The 19,968-nt window shown below is 43.3% G+C and overlaps 1 protein-coding gene across 2 annotated transcripts in view; it reads left to right on the top strand.

Moving 5' to 3' along the window:
* The first annotated feature begins 2,965 nt into the window (after nt 1–2,965).
* The window catches only part of anxa6 (annexin A6), a 40,678-nt gene continuing 23,675 nt past the window's right edge, over nt 2,966–19,968 (top strand). For both annotated transcript variants that reach the window (XM_084332359.1, XM_084332358.1), the window contains exons 1-9: nt 2,966–3,090; nt 4,342–4,396; nt 9,075–9,159; nt 9,800–9,894; nt 10,322–10,435; nt 13,549–13,639; nt 13,765–13,844; nt 17,756–17,812; nt 17,925–18,018. In XM_084332359.1, coding sequence (XP_084188485.1) covers nt 4,394–4,396; nt 9,075–9,159; nt 9,800–9,894; nt 10,322–10,435; nt 13,549–13,639; nt 13,765–13,844; nt 17,756–17,812; nt 17,925–18,018 — 619 coding nt within the window. In that variant the 5' untranslated portion in view covers nt 2,966–3,090; nt 4,342–4,393. The remainder of the gene's footprint in view (nt 3,091–4,341; nt 4,397–9,074; nt 9,160–9,799; nt 9,895–10,321; nt 10,436–13,548; nt 13,640–13,764; nt 13,845–17,755; nt 17,813–17,924; nt 18,019–19,968) is intronic.

The raw sequence follows: 19,968 nt of genomic DNA, 5'->3' as shown, positions 1-19,968 counted from the left end.
TAGACATATGTTCAATGTTCTGAGTTACCATATAATATACAATACTATGCAGTGTACTAATGTACAGTACTATATAGTGCAAAGCAGAAATGGGATGAGGTACAATTTAGGTACAAGAGGGAAGAGAAAAAGAAATGTCAAACACAGTTTTCAACTGTGATTTACCAGACATACAGCGGAGCCGGCACAATTCCCATCCGGGCTGCAGCCGACTTGAGCATGGATCTTCCGATAACGAAGATCCATGCCCACATTTCCTCGTTAGGGTGTACTTCCACATTCATGTGAAAAATGGGGCCTGCACGGGACAGAGAAGCATCCGCTCGTCCAGAGAATCCCGGGTTCAAACCAGGTCTCGGTCGCGGCCCACTAGGTTGACCATCATGGGCGTCAGACCAAGATCCTCCGTCCGCCGCTTAAGAAGCCGAGCAGAGGACCCAGTCCGGGGTCGGCTTTCGTAAAATTGTCAGCTAACCCCCAAGCGTTAACAGACAACTAGCGCTCGCAAGCAAAACAGTACTCACCCAACACGGAAGCACCCAGTTTCTCACAACAGCCGGTGCCTCCCACAGTCCAGCTGTATGACCGGAGGGTCAATACCCATCCAGCCGCAGCAAAGAGGACTGCAGTTGGGGAGTATATCAGCGGCGCGAGCCCCTAATACGAAAAAGCCGGTGGAGGTCAGAATGATCATCATCTTCCAGACACTCCAATGACGAAGACAATATCGCCGTATTTTCTCGAAAATAGTGAGAGAGAAAATAAAGATATAATGTCAACGTATCTCCTTGTCTTCTGTTTTCCTTTCCTCAGATAAATACTTTCTCCACGTCAAGTGGGGTATATAACAGGCACTTCCTTGTGGTGAAATTTTGAGAAGGAGATGAGTGTGTGGCCCCACCCCTGCTTATATAGAGTAGCAGATGGGGGTGTGGTCAGACGGATGTTGGTATGTAAAGGTACATTGTGAAGTTTTTATTCAGTGCACGTCACTGGAGTGAGATGTGTGCAGATGACGCTGAGCGGAAACCAGTATGAAATAGAACTGTGATATGGTGATGTAATGACAGGTCAGTCACTAACACTAGCTGTGATATGGTGATATAATGCCAGGTCAGTCACTAACACTAGCTGTGATATGGTGATATAATGACAGGTCAGTCACTAACACTAGCTGTGATATGGTGATATATAATGCTAAAGACCAGTCACTAACACTAGCTGTGATATGGTGATATAATGCCAGGTCAGTCACTAACACTAGCTGTGATATAATGGCAAAGACCAGTGACTAAAACTAGCTGTGATATAGTGATATAATGCCTATATAATGTGACTTTCAGTGGTACTGTATGTTGTTTTAACATGTGAACATTGTCTACTGTCAATGTTGTTGTCCATTTGGACCTTAGTTGAGGTCCTCGTGTCTTTGTCTACCATGTGCCTGCCGTACTGTGACAAAAGTCTCTGCACCAAATTCCAGTACACTCATTGCAATTGGCAGATGGTTACTTCAGAGTTTTGAGAAAAAAATATAACGGACAGTTGCCCCACATTTGGAATCCCTAATGTTCTATCTAATTTAATCTATCTAATCGAATCCCTTTCGCTTTCCTAAAACCACGTATTGACTGAAAGTCATGTGATCGCGTGGGAGACTAGTTGGTCTGAGTCACAAACAGCCAAAGTGCAGCCAGGGGAACAGTGTAGACTTCCATTTGTGGAGTTTAGCTGGCAGGGAATGGGGATGGGGGGGGGGGGTCGAGCTGTAAGCCAACTGACACGTTTTTACTATGTGTAGTGATTCCCTCTGCCATACCTGTATCCCAACCCCCACTTACTTTACTCTCTGCCAAGTTTCTTTCCATTTCTTGGTTCAGCTCACTTTCTGTGACTTATCCATAGCCCCTCTCTCCCTCTCCCTGTAGCTCTCCCTCTCTCTCTGCTGGTCTTACATTCCTCATCCTCTTACTGGAATGGACGCCTGTGAGGACAGAAATAGAACGGTCATGCCAGCGCCTGCTGCTCCACTACTGGCAGAATCACATTGGAAAGTCAACTAACTAAGTTCAATATGAGGCAGCGATTATAACACTGTGACTGATGATTTAAAAATGCATAGCAGAGTAGTTCAGTTTTAGTACAGTTTGACTGTATTTGTCATGGGTAGGTTAACACACTGGGTGAACGGTACAATGACATGTATTTGACAAGAGAAACAGGTAACAAGTCAAAAGTAAAATATAAAGTATATAGGCTACACATGTGAAAAAGGATTTGTGTGTAGAGTACAGCATTTGTACATCAATAATACCATGCCATCAAAATGGGTCCCCCACCTCCACTCCAATGTACAGCCAATTGTACGTATTGAGCTGTACTGTACTGTACCGATTCTGCAATCTGTTAATAAACTTTTCAATCAATCAATCAATCAAAAGAAAGAAATGAAACATGAGATGAGAGAATGGAGAGAGATAAATATCAACAGCACTACATAAATGAAAATGATTGCCATGGCTCCCTTTATTATGCATATGTCTAGACTAGAGGTGTGTATTGTTAGTACCCTACAGACAGTGGTACACTGGTACTAATGTGTGTGGTGTAGCTTTCTCTAGTCAACAAAACAAGGATGTGATCTAACACGGTGTCTCTGTGTTAAAGCAGCCGCTGGAATCTGGCTGAGTGAGGAGGAGGCTAAATTAACTGCAGTGAAAGAGTGATGACGTGTTGTGTAGAGACTATTACAAGACTACATCATGGTTTTACCAACATAATAGGTTTCCTCTATTCGATCATCTTCGCCTATACTAGTAGTAGATTCCGGTAAAGACACCCCCGCAGGCGCTTTTTTTAACACGCTGATGACGTTGGGCTTGCGCGGCTCTGCAGATATACCCTACTCCGCTGATGGGGCGACTTTGTTGCGTGACGTCATGGGACACGCTGCTGCTGCAGGACAGCTGGTGGGACGCGCAGAGTGGGAGAGACGCACCAGGAGACAGAGAGACGCACCAGGAGACAGAGAGCAGGGGACAGACCGCAGGACTGCAGGCAATCTGATCAATACACTACACCGCGTCAAAGGTAAGATTGATCTACTTGGTGCGTTGTGTTTGGAGAATGATTCAGTTCAAACTCAGACCAGTGGAACATTGTATCAAGAAATAGATGACTATAGTCGGATAAACTATAGACAGGCCTGTATAGAAATACATAGATGCCTCTGAGAAGTTCTCATGAGTCATACCAGAGATACGCGTTTTTTTGTACAGTGGTTATTGTTTGTCCAGCTGTGTATATCCAAACCATTTGAGTCGTTGTTTTTTATTTCAGGAAAAAAATATGATTGAGAATATGGTTGATTATAAAGTTAGATTAAAAACGGCCACTCCAACTGTGTGCATTAAATGGGTGTGGTCCTGGAGACACTGCAGGCTCAGATTCCAGACCTCGAATCTGTCATTAAAGTAAACTATCCGATGCTATTTTGGGACAGTTTCTGTATCTTAAATAAACCAATGAAACATATGGGAGCAAAAAAAAAAGCAGCTCCATTAAATCAGTGAACTGGCTTGTCATCAGATTCCGAGCTGTGATATTGAGAGCTAAAGAGGGGAGTTGCCAAGAGAATCTCCATGGAAAATGTTGCTAAATACTGGGTCAGCATTAGGCCTAAAATCAATAATCCACCAAGGGGTTCTGGGTGAATGCGTTTTCAAGTGATGTCATATTGTCTTCCTCTATCATCATCACCACACTCTTTTTATGATGCTTGATGTACATTTAGCTCCTATACTATTAAGTGTATTCTGTGGATACATTCATTCACCAAACAGATACTGTAGCACTTCATTACTGGACTGAAACTCTGGACCTCATCGCCCTCGCTCTGGTGGTTGGTGGACGGTCCCCAGAGTTTGCACTGAATTAGGAAAATGTGCTTTTAGCTTCTGTGCTCCAGAAACATGGAATGTTTGGCAATGTCCTTGAAAACTCTTTAGTATCCATTGGTCAGATCTTTAATAGCAATTAAAGCAATTCACCAGTCCACAGTTGTCTTTAATTATATTAAATGTTTCATTGATTGACTTTTCTGTTTCTACACTGTTTCTGTATTTATTAGGTGTTGTATTTCTTCATTGTCATTGTCATTGTAAATGGGAGCTTGCTCTCAGTGATCCTTTGAGATTAAATAAAGATTGAATGAACTTCGATGCGCTGAGGACATGTAGCATAGTGTCTTGTATCATGTATTGTGAGTCCTGCACTGTGGTGCGACAGGACAGGAGTGTTTTGTAATCCTCTCACCTGAGTTTACCAATTCTATTCCTCCAGGTTTTAAGACAGTGATTCCTGCACATAGTTGATACAGAAGACCAAATTGGAAATGGTAAGTGAACGCTTTATGTCAGTATAATGCAGATTACACTTACAGTACATTCAGTCATTTAGCTGATGCTTTTATTCAAAGTGACTTACAAATACTACACTAGTCCCTTAGAACCCCTTAAGATAACCTTATAATTAAATAAGAATTAAGGTAAATAAAAAAAAATATATAAAATATAAATTAGGACAAACCCCCTGAAATGTACCCTTAAATAAACTATTATAACCAATGAAATTAAACTCCTTAATTTACCCTGACATTACTGATTAAGGTCTGCAATGTTTTAAGTACCCCTTGATTTTTCATAAGGGGTGTGTGCCTATGGCATTTCAAAGCATTTTAAAGTGTTTTTAAGGCATTTTAAGGGACGATTGTACCCCAGTGACAAGCCGGCAAGAGGGTACACCTCTGGTGGTTAAGGTTAAGGGATATTGTTGGTCTAACGGCGCAAAATATTAGTGCTTCACTTGGAGTGCATAGTACAATAGACATAGTAGCATAGTACAATAGTACATATAAAGTACACATAATGACACATCAACCACGGTGTCCCCCAGGGCTCTGTGCTGGGTCCCCTACTATTCACCATTTACATGCTCCCCCTCGGTCAGATTATACGTCACCACGGACTCAACTTCCACTGTTATGCTGATGATACTCAGCTCTACATCAGCACCTCACCATCCTCCCAGCTCCCCCCACAGTCTGTAGTCAACTGCCTCCACGCTATAAAAACCTGGATGGCAACCAAATTACTTAAACTCAACAGCAAAAAGACAGAGCTCATGGTTGTGGCCCCCAAGGCACTGCTCGGGAAGGTTGGAGATCTCCTCCTCCACGTTGACGGCTGTTCCATCTCCCCGTCTCTCGAAGTCCGTAACCTGGGCGTCACCCTTGACTCCACACTTTCATTTCACTCCCACATCAAATCTGTCACCAAGTCTGCCTTCTACCACCTCAGGAACATCTCCCGTCTCCGACCCTCACTCTCAGACTCTGTGGCGGAGACCCTGATCCACTCATTTGTCACCTCCCGGCTGGACTATTGTAATGGAGTCCTGTTCGGGGTACCCAGCAAAGCCCTGGACAGGCTCCAGTATGTCCAGAACTCAGCTGCCAGGGTTCTCACTCACACCAAGCCCTGGCAGCACATCACCCCCACCCTCATCCATCTCCACTGGCTTCCAGTCAGGTTCCGCATCACCTTCAAACTCCTGCTCCTCACCTACAAATCCCTCCATGCCCTCGCCCCCCGGTACCTGTCTGATCTCCTCCACCAGTACACTCCATCCCGGAACCTACGATCCTCTGATCTAGGTCTCCTCTCCATCCCTCGCACCAGGTTACGGACTTTTGGGGACAGAGCCTTCAGCGTGGCGTCCCCTACCCTCTGGAACTCTCTCCCCCCCGAAATCCGCAACGCCCCAACCCTGGACACCTTCAAATCCGCTCTAAAAACACACCTCTTCACCAAGGCTTTCCCCATCAGTTAGTTTTAGATTAAATTAGGTCCATTATCCCCTACTTTCCCTCATCCCCTCTTCCCCCTCCCCCCTACTTTCCTTGCCCTATTTTTTGTCCTGATTGTAAAGCGACCTTGGGTTCTATGAAAGGCGCTATATAAATTTGATTTATTATTATTATTATTATTATGTCATAGGAACTATATTTTCTGCTCTGTTAAATGAGGTGGAGACAGAGTGGAGGTCAGAATGAGAACGTGTCATTCATCTGCATCTGCCTGACCCCTGGGGGGCACGCAAGCCCATTGTGAAGCCGTAGTGTAGGATGTCATACCTGTGGTACCTGGATGTCTGACTGACAGACACACAACAGTCCCGCCCACAGGAAGCTGTGCTTTGTAGAATAGCTATGAATGACAGAAGGAGAACCGCTAGCTTTATCTCAGTGCTGGTGATTCTGCTCTTGTTTTTAATCTACTCTCATGTTATGTATCACTGAGTGACCCGCATATTCATTTTCATTTATATACATATAGATTAAATTAGATTAGATTAAAATGTATTTTCATCATACAGCACAAGTACAGTACAGCAAAAATAAATTGGCATCCAACCAGAGTGTAAATGTAACAGTAAAGTGCAATAGCAATAAACAATGTACAGGTGATTAAACAGTTGTGTTTCATGGTGAGACAAGACAACAGTGGCTTGACCACAGAGACAGCCACACAGTGGGGCGACAGTGGCTCGGGAGGTAGAGCAGTCGTCTGGTAATCTGGAGGTTCCCAGTTCGATTCCCGCTCTCTCATTTCACACTTAACCCCTAACTGCTCCTGATGAGCAGGTTGGCACCTTGCATGGTTGCCTCCGCTGTCGGTGAGTGAATGGGTAAAATTTGAGGAACAAATTGTAAAGCGCTTTGGATAAAGGAGCTATATAAATGCAGCCATTTACACTGTCCTACTGTTTCCCAGGATTAGGATAATTATTACCCATTACATGAAAGTGGATTAGATACAGGTCTTTTGTTCCTCAGTCAGTGGGCTGTTGCTAGGGGGCTGTTGTTATGATCTTGTTGCTACAGAGGGCTACGTGCTTGATTATCCCCAGCTGTCAGGAGAATGTGATGTGTTGCCGTGGTAATGCTGTAGCTGAGGGTCTGAGCATGTGCAGTGGCCCCTCAGCTAGGGGGGTACTGGACACTTTGGCTGGCTGCCCCAATGCAGCAGGAATCTGTAAAACAGCAGCAGCAATAAGAAGACACACTGTTAGACCTGCTCCCACTGTATTTAGGGAAAGATAAATGTTTCAATCATCTAAGGATCTTCCTGAAGAAGATCATAATCGAAACGATGAAACTTTCAAGTCTAACAGTGTGTGTGGACTGTATTGTTTTTGATGCTGATCTTCTGTCAGTCAACATAGTGGATGTACACGCTCTACCTTTCTAACATGTTCTATTAAGTCCCTCAATGAATGAGCTTATACCTTCATTATATCAAAACTATGAAAGAAGTGCTGAACTGTAATCTTTCATGTTCATCAAAATATATTCATCAATTCATTACATTAGGGAGAAAGTTCAAAAGTAAGCAAAAAATGTATCTCTTCACCATAGCCTTTTAATACATTCTGCCACTTAGACTCATTACATCCACACTGATTATTATTTTTAATAAAGTTTTTAGCCTTTTCCTTATTCTCTGCGCTACTTTTATTCTGTCTATTTTATGCTAATCTTCAATTTCTTACTGCTGTGAAGCACTTTGGGTTGCAATTCTTGTATGAAAGGTGCTATACAGCGGCTGGGTGGCGCAGCGGACATTGCGCTCGTCACCAACGCAAGAGACACCGGGTTCGACTCCGGCTGTCGGTGTTGTCTCCGGCTTGGGCCAGCCGTCATACTAACTCAATTGGCAGAGTTAGAGGATGGAAGTCGATGGGTGGTAATCTGGACGTTGTGGACAGCGACTCCTACAGGTCGGTTGGGGACGGTAGTGTGAGCCTCCCACACGTTACACCTCGCCAATGAGAGTCCGCGCTGGCAGGTGAAAAGATGTGACAGGCTGCCTCCTCGTGTATCGGAGGGGACACGTGATGCAAGGCTTCTATCCTCCCTACAACCGTTAGTGGGGGGCATATGCGAGCAACGTTCAAGACAGGGGAGGGAAGAATTGGCACAATGGAATTGGGATGGGAGAAAAATAGAAAAAGAGGAGAAAAAGTGGATCAAAAAAATTTAAAGGTGCTATACAAATAAAGGTTATTATCAAAAGGGCCTAATCAGTTTAGCTACATTAATGTTTGTAACATTATTCTTCTGCAAGGCATGTTTCATTATGAACTCATCTTCCTCTTCAATGCCCGCAGAGCATGTATCAGTTTATTTGCAGTGGCGCGTGACAGACCTTTGCTCCGGCCTCTGTGTGTAATCTGAGTGTCGCGACACTCGCACGCAAATGTGCGCACCCACGTGCACGCGCGCATACTCACACATGGGGCACAGACAGGTGCGAGTTGTCTGTCAGCATGTTGCTGTGGCAGGCTGGTCCTCTGGGCCAAAGCCAGTGTGCTCAGTCCTACTTCCCGCCCCTGAAAGGAATTAGGTCAAGTCAAGGATCCTCTATCTATGGCCTCAAAAAATCAATAATACCAAACTATACTTTTGTAAGCGAGTGGATTTGAACCTAGGACCATAGGATCCACAGGCCGCTACACTAACCAGCTGAGCTAAAGGGTCCTGGTTGACTGTGACCGACTCCTCAGTAGTTTACAGTCATTCTCCCCCACGAGAAGTGCATCCTCACACGTTCTTTCATAGGTTAAGGCACCGAGACGCCACCCCCATTGCTACGTAAACCTGGATACAGATTCACAGGGCAGTGAGATCCCACCGCTGAATGAATGAATGAAAACTTTATTTAACAGATTGCAGAATTGGTACAATACAGTACGGCTCAATACACACAATTGGGGGTGCGGGGGGGTTTGGACATTTACGGTGGCCAGTTTCGCTGTCACCAATGTAAGTGGATTTGAACCATAGGATCCACAGGCGACCCCCACTAACCGGCTGAGCTAAAGGGTCTGACCCTTTAGCAGGTGCTGGTTGAATGCGACTTTCACTCAGCCCTTTTCTTATTTTTATTAATCCATCCCCTTGACATTGTTGTGTGTTTTTGAATGAAAAGAAAACTATTTTTTCTTCCTCACAGGGGTTCCGAGGCTCATTAGAAGACGCTCCGGACTTTGATCCGACCACGGATGCTGAGGCTCTGTACAATGCTATGAAAGGCATGGGTGAGTGTGCCGTTACTCCATGTTGGAAGATAAACATACCTTTGTTGTCCTTGTCCGTCTTCCAATGATCAATCACCAAAAAAAGAAAAGTTAGATTCGATTCGATTAGATTCAAAATGTATTGTCATCATACAGCACAAGTACAGTACTGTACAATGCAAATAAATGTGGCATTCAACCAGAGTGCAAATGTAACAGTAAAGTGCAATAGTAATATACAATGTACAGGTGATTAAATTGGATATCAAATATATAAATTAGTACTACTGAGTAATAGTGCAAATAAGATGTACGTACAGAGTTTTACTATTATTATGTACAGTGATACAGGTATAAAGACACTATGGTAGTAAGTCATACTGGCCAGCAGTATAACTAGTAAGAGTAAGGGATATGTACAGATATGTAAATATGATTATATGCAGGTATGTACAGACAGATGTGGATAAATATATATACAGTAAGAATAAAGAACAGAAAAAAAAATATACATGGTATATACAGGATTATTGTTAGATGAGCAGTGACTTCTGTATCTAAAGGAAATGCTGAGATCAGTGGTTTTCAGACGATCCAGACGACTGATATTGAATATTGAATATGATATTGATACTGAATATTACTCCTCTGTGCTCCTCAGGCAGTGACAAGGAGGCCATCTTGGATCTGATCACATCTAGGAGCAATGCACAGAGGCAGGAGATCATCCCAGCATACAAATCTAACTATGGAAAGGTACGAACGCATGCCGTTGCCTCCATCGATAACATGGATCTATTAGTGGAAGCTTATATTTCAGAATTCTGATGAGCTTAAAGGAACACGCCAACATTGTGGGAAATGCACTTACCGTCTTCTCCAGAATCAGAAAGCTATCCGGCTGCAAGCTAGCCTAGCTTAGCACAAATGAATGGTAGCGGACACGGACCACTAGCCTACCTTAAAACTCTGAGAGAGGTATTTTTGGCCAATAGGTAGGAGAGGAAATTGATATCTATCTCCTTGTCTGACTCTGGAGACGACGGTAAGCACATTTCCCATAATGTTCGTGTTCCTTTAAAGCCATCATTATGAGTCGAGATGCCGGAAGCATTTATCCACAGCAGAATCACATGATATAACTGTCAAAGGCAACACGTGTGTAAATGTCTCATTTCATCAGGACCTGATCGAAGACCTGAAATATGAACTGACTGGGAAGTTTGAGCGTCTGATCGTCAGTCTGATGAGAACCCCGCCCTACCACAACGCCAAAGAGATCCACGACGCCATCAAGGTGTGACATCTAGTAGAAAACAAAACAGAGATGCTTCCACCATGTTCTCTTGCACCTGTCATGGTAATCTTTCAACCAAAGCATCCTCCAGGTGGGATCAATCAATATAAATATTGATTACGCAACAACTTCTCTCATCCTGGTTAATTTATTAAGACGTCCATGAACACATCAGCGAGCATCAAATCATAACAAGGTTACAGCAAGTTCATTTCTGAAAAGTGTCTGTTCAAAGTCCCCGACCTTGAGCTCTGGGGCAACAGTAGGCCGTCTCGGGGGAACAGAGCACTCTGTGTTCTACTTTTATATCTCAAGAGTTGTTTACTCCAATAGTTAGAGCTGCATTTGTGGGGCAGTCTGAAGACGTCACACTTCAATTGGTTAAAAACACTTCATCCATTTCACACATATGAATTTGATCTCGCACCTGTCTTACTTAGTGACGTTGACGGGCCCCTATGAAAAAGAACTTTGACCTAATTCTACCTTGTTTGCTAAACTTATCAGGGTCTAACGGACCACTTCAAATGGATCTCAAACAGTAGCCAGAATGACTCGGCAGTTCATTGCACAAGCACACACATGATCATAACCCTTTCACTGCCACACGGCAGAAGGTTAACTCTTTACTATCACACAACCGACGGTCGCCGCCGTGTGGCAGTGAAAGGGTTAACCGGCTGTCATGTGGCAGTGAAAGGGTTAACCTTCTGTGTATTGTCGCAGTGAAAGGGATAAGAGAGGAGCGATTTATTCATTATCAATAATTAGGGCTGTCCCCGACTAAGGATTTGGATAGTCGACTATGATTGGCCAAAATTTGCCGTTAGTCAACTATTAGTCAAAAAAAATAAAAGTATAATATTTTTATTTTGTATCATTCCATTTGGGCTGTGGGGGGTGCTTAAGGTCTGAAGGAGTCGACTGAAGGCGTCTTGTCCTCTGCAAAAGCATGCAATTGGTCCACTGATGGATACATCTTGATATTTGTCTAGTCTAGTGCAGTGGTTCCCAAAGTCGGGGTCGCGACCCAAAGGTGGGCCGCGAGCAGCCACGGGAGGGCCGCGAGATGATTTAAAAAAATAAATAAAATAAAACTATTTTTTTTTATTTTTATTTTGTCAGGCCACTGAACTTAGAAGCAGGCCAGGACAGTGTTTCTAGTTGTATTCTAAAATTATATTCTATTGTATTCTAAAATGTGACTATATGGTTTTATATTAACTTAATAAATAAACAAAAACGAAAAATCTACTTATTTCAACGAACATTTCAAACTAAATAACAGATTATGCACATAAAACGCTGAAAACAACCGAAGCAACAATAGTATTTTAATGAGGCTATTATTATTATCATTATTATTTTGCAACAAGTTAGCCCTCTCATAAATAGCACATATAAATGAATAACTAACTTGAACTAACTTAATAGGATTGAAGTGATATTTGGCTTAATAAATCGGTCGCCTGGCAAAAAAAAAGAAAAAAAAAAATCCTGACGATATGCATTGGGCCGCGGCTCTCTGACGCCTTATTTTCTGGGTCCCGGCCTGAAAAGTTTGGGAACCCCTGGTCTAGTGTGTTCATTAGACAGGTGAAATCCTCTTTCAGTGCCTCTGTGCCTGTTTTCTTAGGCAGTTAGGTCGCTTTCACATATAGTTTTGGTGAACTCTGTGCGGTTCTGGTGGTGAAGTTGCAACATTGTTGCATTCTTCATTTGGTTCGTCTGCATTCACATAGCAATTTGTCAAGCGCACCGAACTTTCTGAACAATCACGCGGTCGAAAAGGGCGCTCGTCTATTGGACACAATGGAGAGTGGAAATCCCTCCCCTTCAGGAAGTGAAATGCGGATATACACAAACTGCGTAGCCGTGAGCAGGCGTGATAGTAGCAGAGGCGTGGCATTGATAGAGAGTGGAAATGTGTGTGTGGCTACGAGCCCGTGTGTGCGCGCGCACGCGCGTGTGTGTCTGTGTGTGTGGACTGCGAGCCATGTCTGACTCCAGATCAGCGGATCACCCAAGTCTGTCCACGAGACATGTTTACACAGTGTGCTTGTAATGCCGCGCCACGGTATTAATAATAAGCCGTGTTTTTTTCTTATTCCTTCTACCCAAGATGCACAGTTAGATATATAGATAGATAGATAGATGCAGTGTGCTGCGCACTGCGGTATTAATAATAATAATAATAAGCTGCGGTGTTCCTTCTACCCAAGATGCAGTTTATCAGGTGACTGACTACGTTTGGTCCGCGTTTGGTCCGATGAAGGCGAACCGAGACCTATGTTTTTTGGAGGACCGAGTTCGCGTGTTTGGTCCGCGGACCGAGTTCGACTGCGCATTCACACAAACCCGAAAAACCGGACTATCGACTTCTGGTCCGATAGTCCGGACCAAACAGCCCCTGTGTGAAAGCGACTAAGCCTCTGGTATGCGTGCCATTAGCGTTAGCCACGCTTCTAGGCCTCTTTTCTTTTGGAAAGAATGATACAAAAATAAAAATAAATAAATAAATGTTTTATAAATATATATATATATATATATATATATATATATATTCTTTTTTTTGTATTCGACTAAGAGGTTGGCAGTCGACTACGGCTCCTTTCGACCGATTAGTCGACTAATAGGGGTCAGCCCTATCAATAATACATAAATTAAATAATATTGTTAATTTCTAAATGGTCACAACACACCGTTGGAGGAGGAAGCTGTTTTACGTGACGCCAGACATGCTGTGTTTCTAGGGAGCTGGAACAAACGAGAGATGCATGTTTTACGTGACACCAGACATGCTGTGTTTCTAGGGAGCTGGAACAAACGAGAGATGCATGTTTTACGTGACACCAGACATGCTGTGTTTCTAGGGAGCTGGAACAAACGAGAGATGCGTGTTTTACGTGACACCATACATGCTGTGTTTCTAGGGAGCTGGAACAAACGAGAGATGCATGTTTTACGTGACACCAGACATGCTGTGTTTCTAGGGAGCTGGAACAAACGAGAGATGCATGTTTTACGTGACACCAGACATGCTGTGTTTCTAGGGAGCTGGAACAAACGAGAGATGCATGTTTTACGTGACACCAGACATACTGTGTTTCTAGGGAGCTGGAACAAACGAGAAATGCATGATCGAAGTCATGGCATCCAGAACCAACAAACAGATGCACGACATGGTCGCAGCCTACAAGGACGGTGAGACATGTTTTTAATATCATGCGAACAGATGCAGAAATAACGACACGATTCTGATTCTGAAAATGATACTGTTGTATGATGTAGCAGAGCTCACAACGTCACTGAATGTTCTTTTCCACCAGCTTACGGCAGCGATCTGGAGGAGGATGTGATTGGAGACACATCAGGACACTTTAAGAAGATGCTGATAGTTTTGCTTCAGGTGAGACACTTAGCCCCTGACTGCTCCCGATGAGCAGGTTGGCACCTTGCATGGTTGCCTCCGCCGTTGGTGTGTGAACAGTAGCGGCTCGTGGATGCTTCGCCACTAGGGGCGCTATACCAAACATTTTGCAAACATGTACAAGGCACGCATTGGCGAATATTATCACCATTGCCATCGATCAATATATGATCAGTCAGTCAAATGCAACCACGTTTGCAATAGCCCAACACAAACACGCACAGCTCTCTCTCTCTCTCTCTCTCTCTCTCTCTCTCTCTCTCTCTCTCTCTCTCTCTCTCTCTCGCTCTCTCGCTCTCTCGCTCTCTCGCTCTCTCTCTCTCAGATGATGTCAGATCCATTCAATAATAAAAACATTTGTATATCTCGTCATTTTAAACAAGTTACCATTCATTGTCTGAGTGGTTATGCCCCACACGCTGCGAAATTAGAGAGAGAGAGAGAGAGAGAGAGCGAGAGAGAGAGCGAGAGAGAGAGAGAGCGAGAGAGAGAGAGCGAGAGAGAGAGAGAGAGAGAGAGAGAGAGAGAGAGAGAGAGAGAGACCACGGCGGGTGCAGCATAACAGAAGAGAGAGAGAGAGAGAGAGAGAGAGAGAGCGTTAGTTAAGCATTAGCTGAGTGGCTAACAGCAGCTAAAGTTAGCTGAGTTGGCTAAGAGAGAGAGAGAGAGAGAATTAACTCACTTTGTTTAATTGAAACGTGGTCCAGCCGGAGGGCTTAATAAAGTGTATGTCCACTGACTGTCCCCCAGACTGTTGTCGATGTATATCCATTCCACTCACTGCCCACTGTCCAGACTCCAGACTGAATCACAAGTTCACAACACACAGCTTCGAACATGTTGCAAACTGTGGCTAAGGAAAAAACTGGCATCGCCGCGTCGGCCAATCAGAGAGCGTCTCCGCGAAATGCGGCTATGGAAATTCTAGACAGAAATTCTAAACGCTTGACTAGATCGCTTCAAATCGCGCCCGGATTCCAACATAATAGTCATATTTCAACGCACAACGCGTTACGCACTGATTGGCTGTGACGGATACAGCGATCGAACAGTGACGCGCACTCAGAGCGCTATCGCGTCTAGCCCGGGCCGAGAAATACAAAAAAATAAAAAAAAGTGTTCCTGAAAACGAGTATTTTTTTATTTTACATAGTAACGTTATATTGTGCATTGGAAACACAAACATACTTAAAATGAGTAAATATTATTCATTTTAAACATGTTTATATTATTTATAGGGCTATAAAACTAAAAACTAAAAAATAATTGTTCTTGTTCTCATATAACCAGGGCAGGGCCTGAGGGGGGGCGGCGCCCTAGCGCCCCCCAGTGGCGGCCGCCACTGTGTGTGAATGTGTGAGTGAATGGGGCAAATGTGAGGAACAATTGTAAAGCGATATATAAATGCAGCCATTTACCATTTAGGTGAGTTGAATGCCTAAATACCTGAATCCACAGGTATGATCGTTTGGAAGAGACATGTCCCAGCGCTGTTGACCACGGAAAACACGAAGCGATCCTTATTGGAGACTTGAACACTAACATGTTAAAAAAGGACTCCTCCATTTAAAAAGCCTTCAGTGTTTTTTTGTAATCTTTTCAGTCTCCATCAGATAATCTCACAATGTACTAGAGTATCCCCTACGTCACAATCCATTATTGATCTGGTTCTAACATCTGACATGTCCAATATTTCCAATAGTGGTGCAATTGATTACGGCATAAGCGATGACGCAACCATTTATTGTACACGTAAAACTCGGAGACCGGTGATTAACTGTCACCACACGGTGAAAATTAGATCCATGAAAATTGGACTTGTCACTTGTTCTCAAAATGACATCTGCAGACGATGCCTGGTGTTATTTAAAATGTATGTTCTTAAGGGCTATTAATCAGCTGGCCCCTGTCAAATCAGTTAGATTCAAAACTAGATCAGAGCCCTGGATTAATGCAGCAATCATTGAAGCCATTACGGCCAGAAATTACAGTCTGCAGGATTACAGAAGAAAAAAGGATGAATCATCTTTCGGCTTGTTTAGAAAGCTCAGAGATTTAGTTAATAGGTTGATTAAAAAGGCCAAATTAGAGTACTATTATAACATAATTGCTGAGAATAAAGATCCTCAAAAGCTCTGGAAATCTTTGAAATAATTGGGGTACAGTAAATAAACTCAAAACAAGAACTCTCAACATGAACTTGAACTCAGAAGGTACCCTTACCTCAGACAAATCCCTGGTCGCAGGCATTTTTTATAATGTTTTTACAACCATTGCAAGCACCTTGGTAAACAAACTACCATCCCACTCTGGACGGTATGGTGAAGATCATGTTGAGAGTTTTTACAAACGATTAGGAGTCCAGACGGATGATTTTCATTCGAATGAAGTGTCGGAGGAGGTGGGGCTGTTGAAGCTCAGGGCCCTTAAGCTCCAAAAAGCTACAGGTATTGATAACATCCCGAGCAGGTTCATACGAGATGCAGCCCAATTGATTTCACCTTTCATTACCCATATAATCAATCTGTCTATCAAAGAAGGTCATGTTCCCTGTGATTTCAAACAAGCCAGGCTAATCCCCCTACACAAAAAAGGAAGTAAACTGGAACCCGGAAATTATCGCCCGGTCTCAATTCTCTCTTTCATATCTAAAATAATGGAAAGAGTCATTTTTGAACAAATTGACAGTTATCTCGCATCTTGTGAGCGCCTGTTCGAATTTCAGTCTGGTTTCAGATAATCACATTCAACTGACACCTGCCTGCTTTTCCTAAACCTAACTGATCATATCAGGAAGGAGGTAGACTCTGGTAAATACTATGGAATGGTCATGTTGGATCTCCAAAAAGCATTCGACACCGTTAACCATGACGTTCTACTGTGTAAACTCAGGCCCTGGGCTTCAACAGCACATCCCTCAGCTGGGTTATGTCGTACCGGAGGATAGGGAACAGGTTGTGGACATTAACGGTACTGTGGGAGATAAGGATAAGGACATCTTGGTCTCAGTTCATAAGGACATGTTCTCAGAGGAGCTGAGACAGAAGGAAGAGACGAGTTCCATATTTCCTCCACAGTACGCTGTCCCGTCCCCTCCCCCTTAAGTTTGGGGTCCCACAGGGAAGTATTTTAGGGCCCCTCTTCTTTTAAATGTATATCAATGATATGCAATCTGCCTGTGACTGCAACCTGTTCCTTTTTGTGGATGACTCGGCCCTCCTGTTCTCTCACAGGGACAAGGGTGAGGTGGAAAGGAAGTTGAGCAGTGAGCTACACAGTATCAGTATATGGCTCTTAGATAACAAACTATCACTTCATCTGGGAAAAATCCATTTTATTTGCATCTAATTCTAATAAAAAAAATTCCCCCGGTTTTAAAATGATGGTTTGCAATGTAGCTGTTTCCTCGAAGGAGGAGATTACATACCTTGGTTGCATACTTGACAACAAACTCTCTGGAGAGAGCATGGCCCTAAAGGTAATTTCTAAAGTAAATTAAAAATAATTATAATTTGTTGTCATTCATATTGTTTTTTGTCATTCATATTGTATCTTGTTTTATGTTCCCTGTGCACACACACGCTCACATAATGCACACTCTTCACTTCACTTATTTTAAAGGACCACAATGGAAACAAGCTCTAGGGCTTTATTGTGTTTTTATCCTTTTGATCAATATTCTTTGTATTGTATTGCGCAATCCTTGTTTTATTGCATCAATAAAGACATCCAAAGCCAGTCAACTGTGGACTGAATGAATGGATACTTGGGTAATTGTGGTTATTTTCATCCAAGACTTTATTTGGGTGAATAATTGGTTGAAAATAACCAGAATGATCCTTTAACTTCTGAGTGTATTATTGGGTTGGTAACCAAGCTCATTTCCCCAGGGGACCAGAGATGAGTCAGGTGTGGTGAACGCAGACCTGGTGGAGCAGGACGCCCAGGTCAGTTTTCTAACATCATCACCTTTCCAACAGCAAAACTCTATTAATAAACCCTGCTCCTAACAGAAACGTGGGTTAACCTCTTCTTAACCTCTCCTCACCATCTGGACAGGACCTGTATGCCGCTGGGGAGGAGCAGTGGGGGACCGACGAGGCCAAATTCATCACGATCCTGGGAAACCGTAGTGTGACCCACCTCCACATGGGTGAGCAGCAGTGAACGTACTGGGGCTCCAGCTGAGACATTAACATGGGAGTGTGGTATCCTGCATACCCACTACAACCTAGACACCGTCACAAGCTGATACATCCCATACATACCCACTACAACCTAGACACTGTCACAAGCTGATACTTGTCACACTAAAAACCACAGCAATTAGTTTGAGTCTATATGTAATTATGTTTGTAGTAGTAGTAGTAGTAGTAGTAATAGTAGTAGTAGTAGCTGTAGCAGTAGCAATAGTAGTAGTAGTAGTAGTAGTAGCACAGGGAAGCATACTAGGACCTCTACTGTTCCTAATTTATGCAAATGACATGTCGTCAGCTTGTGACTGCAACTTGTTCCTGTTTTTGCGGACGACTCAGCCCTGCTGGTCTCTGACAAGAACAAGTTACAGGTTGAAAAAACCCTCAGCTCGGAACTAGGCAAAATCTGCATATGGCTCGCCGATAACAAACTATCATTACACATGGGAAAAACAGAGTCCATTCTCTTCGGTTCAAATAACAAACTCAGCAAGACCGACGGCTTCTCAGTTACAGTGGGTGACAATATTGTCACAAGGAAAGAAGAAATTACTTACCTGGGTTCCATCCTAGAGGCTAATCTTTTCTGTGACAAAATGGCATCCAATGTAATAAAAAAAAGTCAACCAACGAACTCGATTCTTGTACCGGATCTCCTCTCTGGTAAACAAGAATACCCTGAAGACTCTGGCAGGAGCACTCATTCAAGGGTACTACAGTACGACTATGCTTGCACCTCATGGTACCAAAGCACCTCAAAGGCACTAAAAACCAAATTACAAACGTCTTAAAACAAACTAGTCAGACTACTGCTTGACCTGACTCCTAGAACCCACCTCACCCCTGCCCACTTTGACAACCTAGGATGGCTTAGAGTAGACGACAGAGTACAGCAACTTGCAATGGGCCTGGTCTACAAGATACACTACACGACCAAGGTACCCATGTACATGTCAAAATACTTCCCAAAGGTCAGTGAATACCATGATCACAACACCAGAGGGAGCTCCACAAATCATGTTAAACCCAGATTCGGCTCAAACAAGGGACTAAACACATTTCGCAATTATGCCACATCAATGTGGAACGCCCTACCCAAAGCTGTAAAGGAATGTGAATCACTACCCACTTTCAAAAACACTCTCAAAGAACACCTACGGGAGACTGCAATTCGAAACTGGCCCCTACAAATGTCGTAACCCAGTTGTACAGTAAATTACCAAGTATGGCTTTGTCAGTATTCCAATGTACAGTGTACAGTGTCCCCCACCCACCCACCCCCTACCCAACCCCCCCCAACCCCCCCCCCCCCCCCCCCCCCCCCCACCTCCAATGTACAGTCCCCCCCCCCCACCCACCCCACCTACCCAACCTCCTCCAATGTACAGTTTCTACGTCAAATGTATATACACTCTTTTCTGGACACTTTTTGTATCACAAACAGTACTGTATTTGCAAATCTGGTATGTCATAAATGTATAGATGTAGCAGTACTGTCTATCTGTATGTCGTGTGTGTCATATATGTTAAACTTATGATTAATTGAAAATGGGGGACCCTGATGTAAACAAGACGAAAGTCTTTCTCTGGTCTGCATCCCCTTAACAATTGTATGTATTGAGCTGTACTGTACTGTACCCATTCTGCAATCTTTTAATAAAGTTTTCAATCAATCAAGCATCAGTAGTAGTAGCAGCATCAGTAGTAGTAATAGTACGTACTAGTAGTAGTAGTAGTTGTAGTAGTAGTACTAATAGTATTATTATTATTATTAGTAATAGTAGTAGTAGTAGTAGTAGTAGTAGTAGTAGTAATGGTAGTAGTAGTAATAGCAGCTGTAGCAGTAGTAATAGTAGTAGTAGTAGTAGTAGTAGTAGTAGTAGTAGTAGTAGTAGTAGTAGTAGTAG

Source organism: Notolepis coatsorum (genome assembly GCF_963971535.1).
Source record: "Notolepis coatsorum genome assembly, chromosome: 16".
NCBI lineage: Eukaryota > Metazoa > Chordata > Actinopteri > Aulopiformes > Paralepididae > Notolepis > Notolepis coatsorum.
This window is presented reverse-complemented; position numbering and strand designations above follow the sequence as displayed.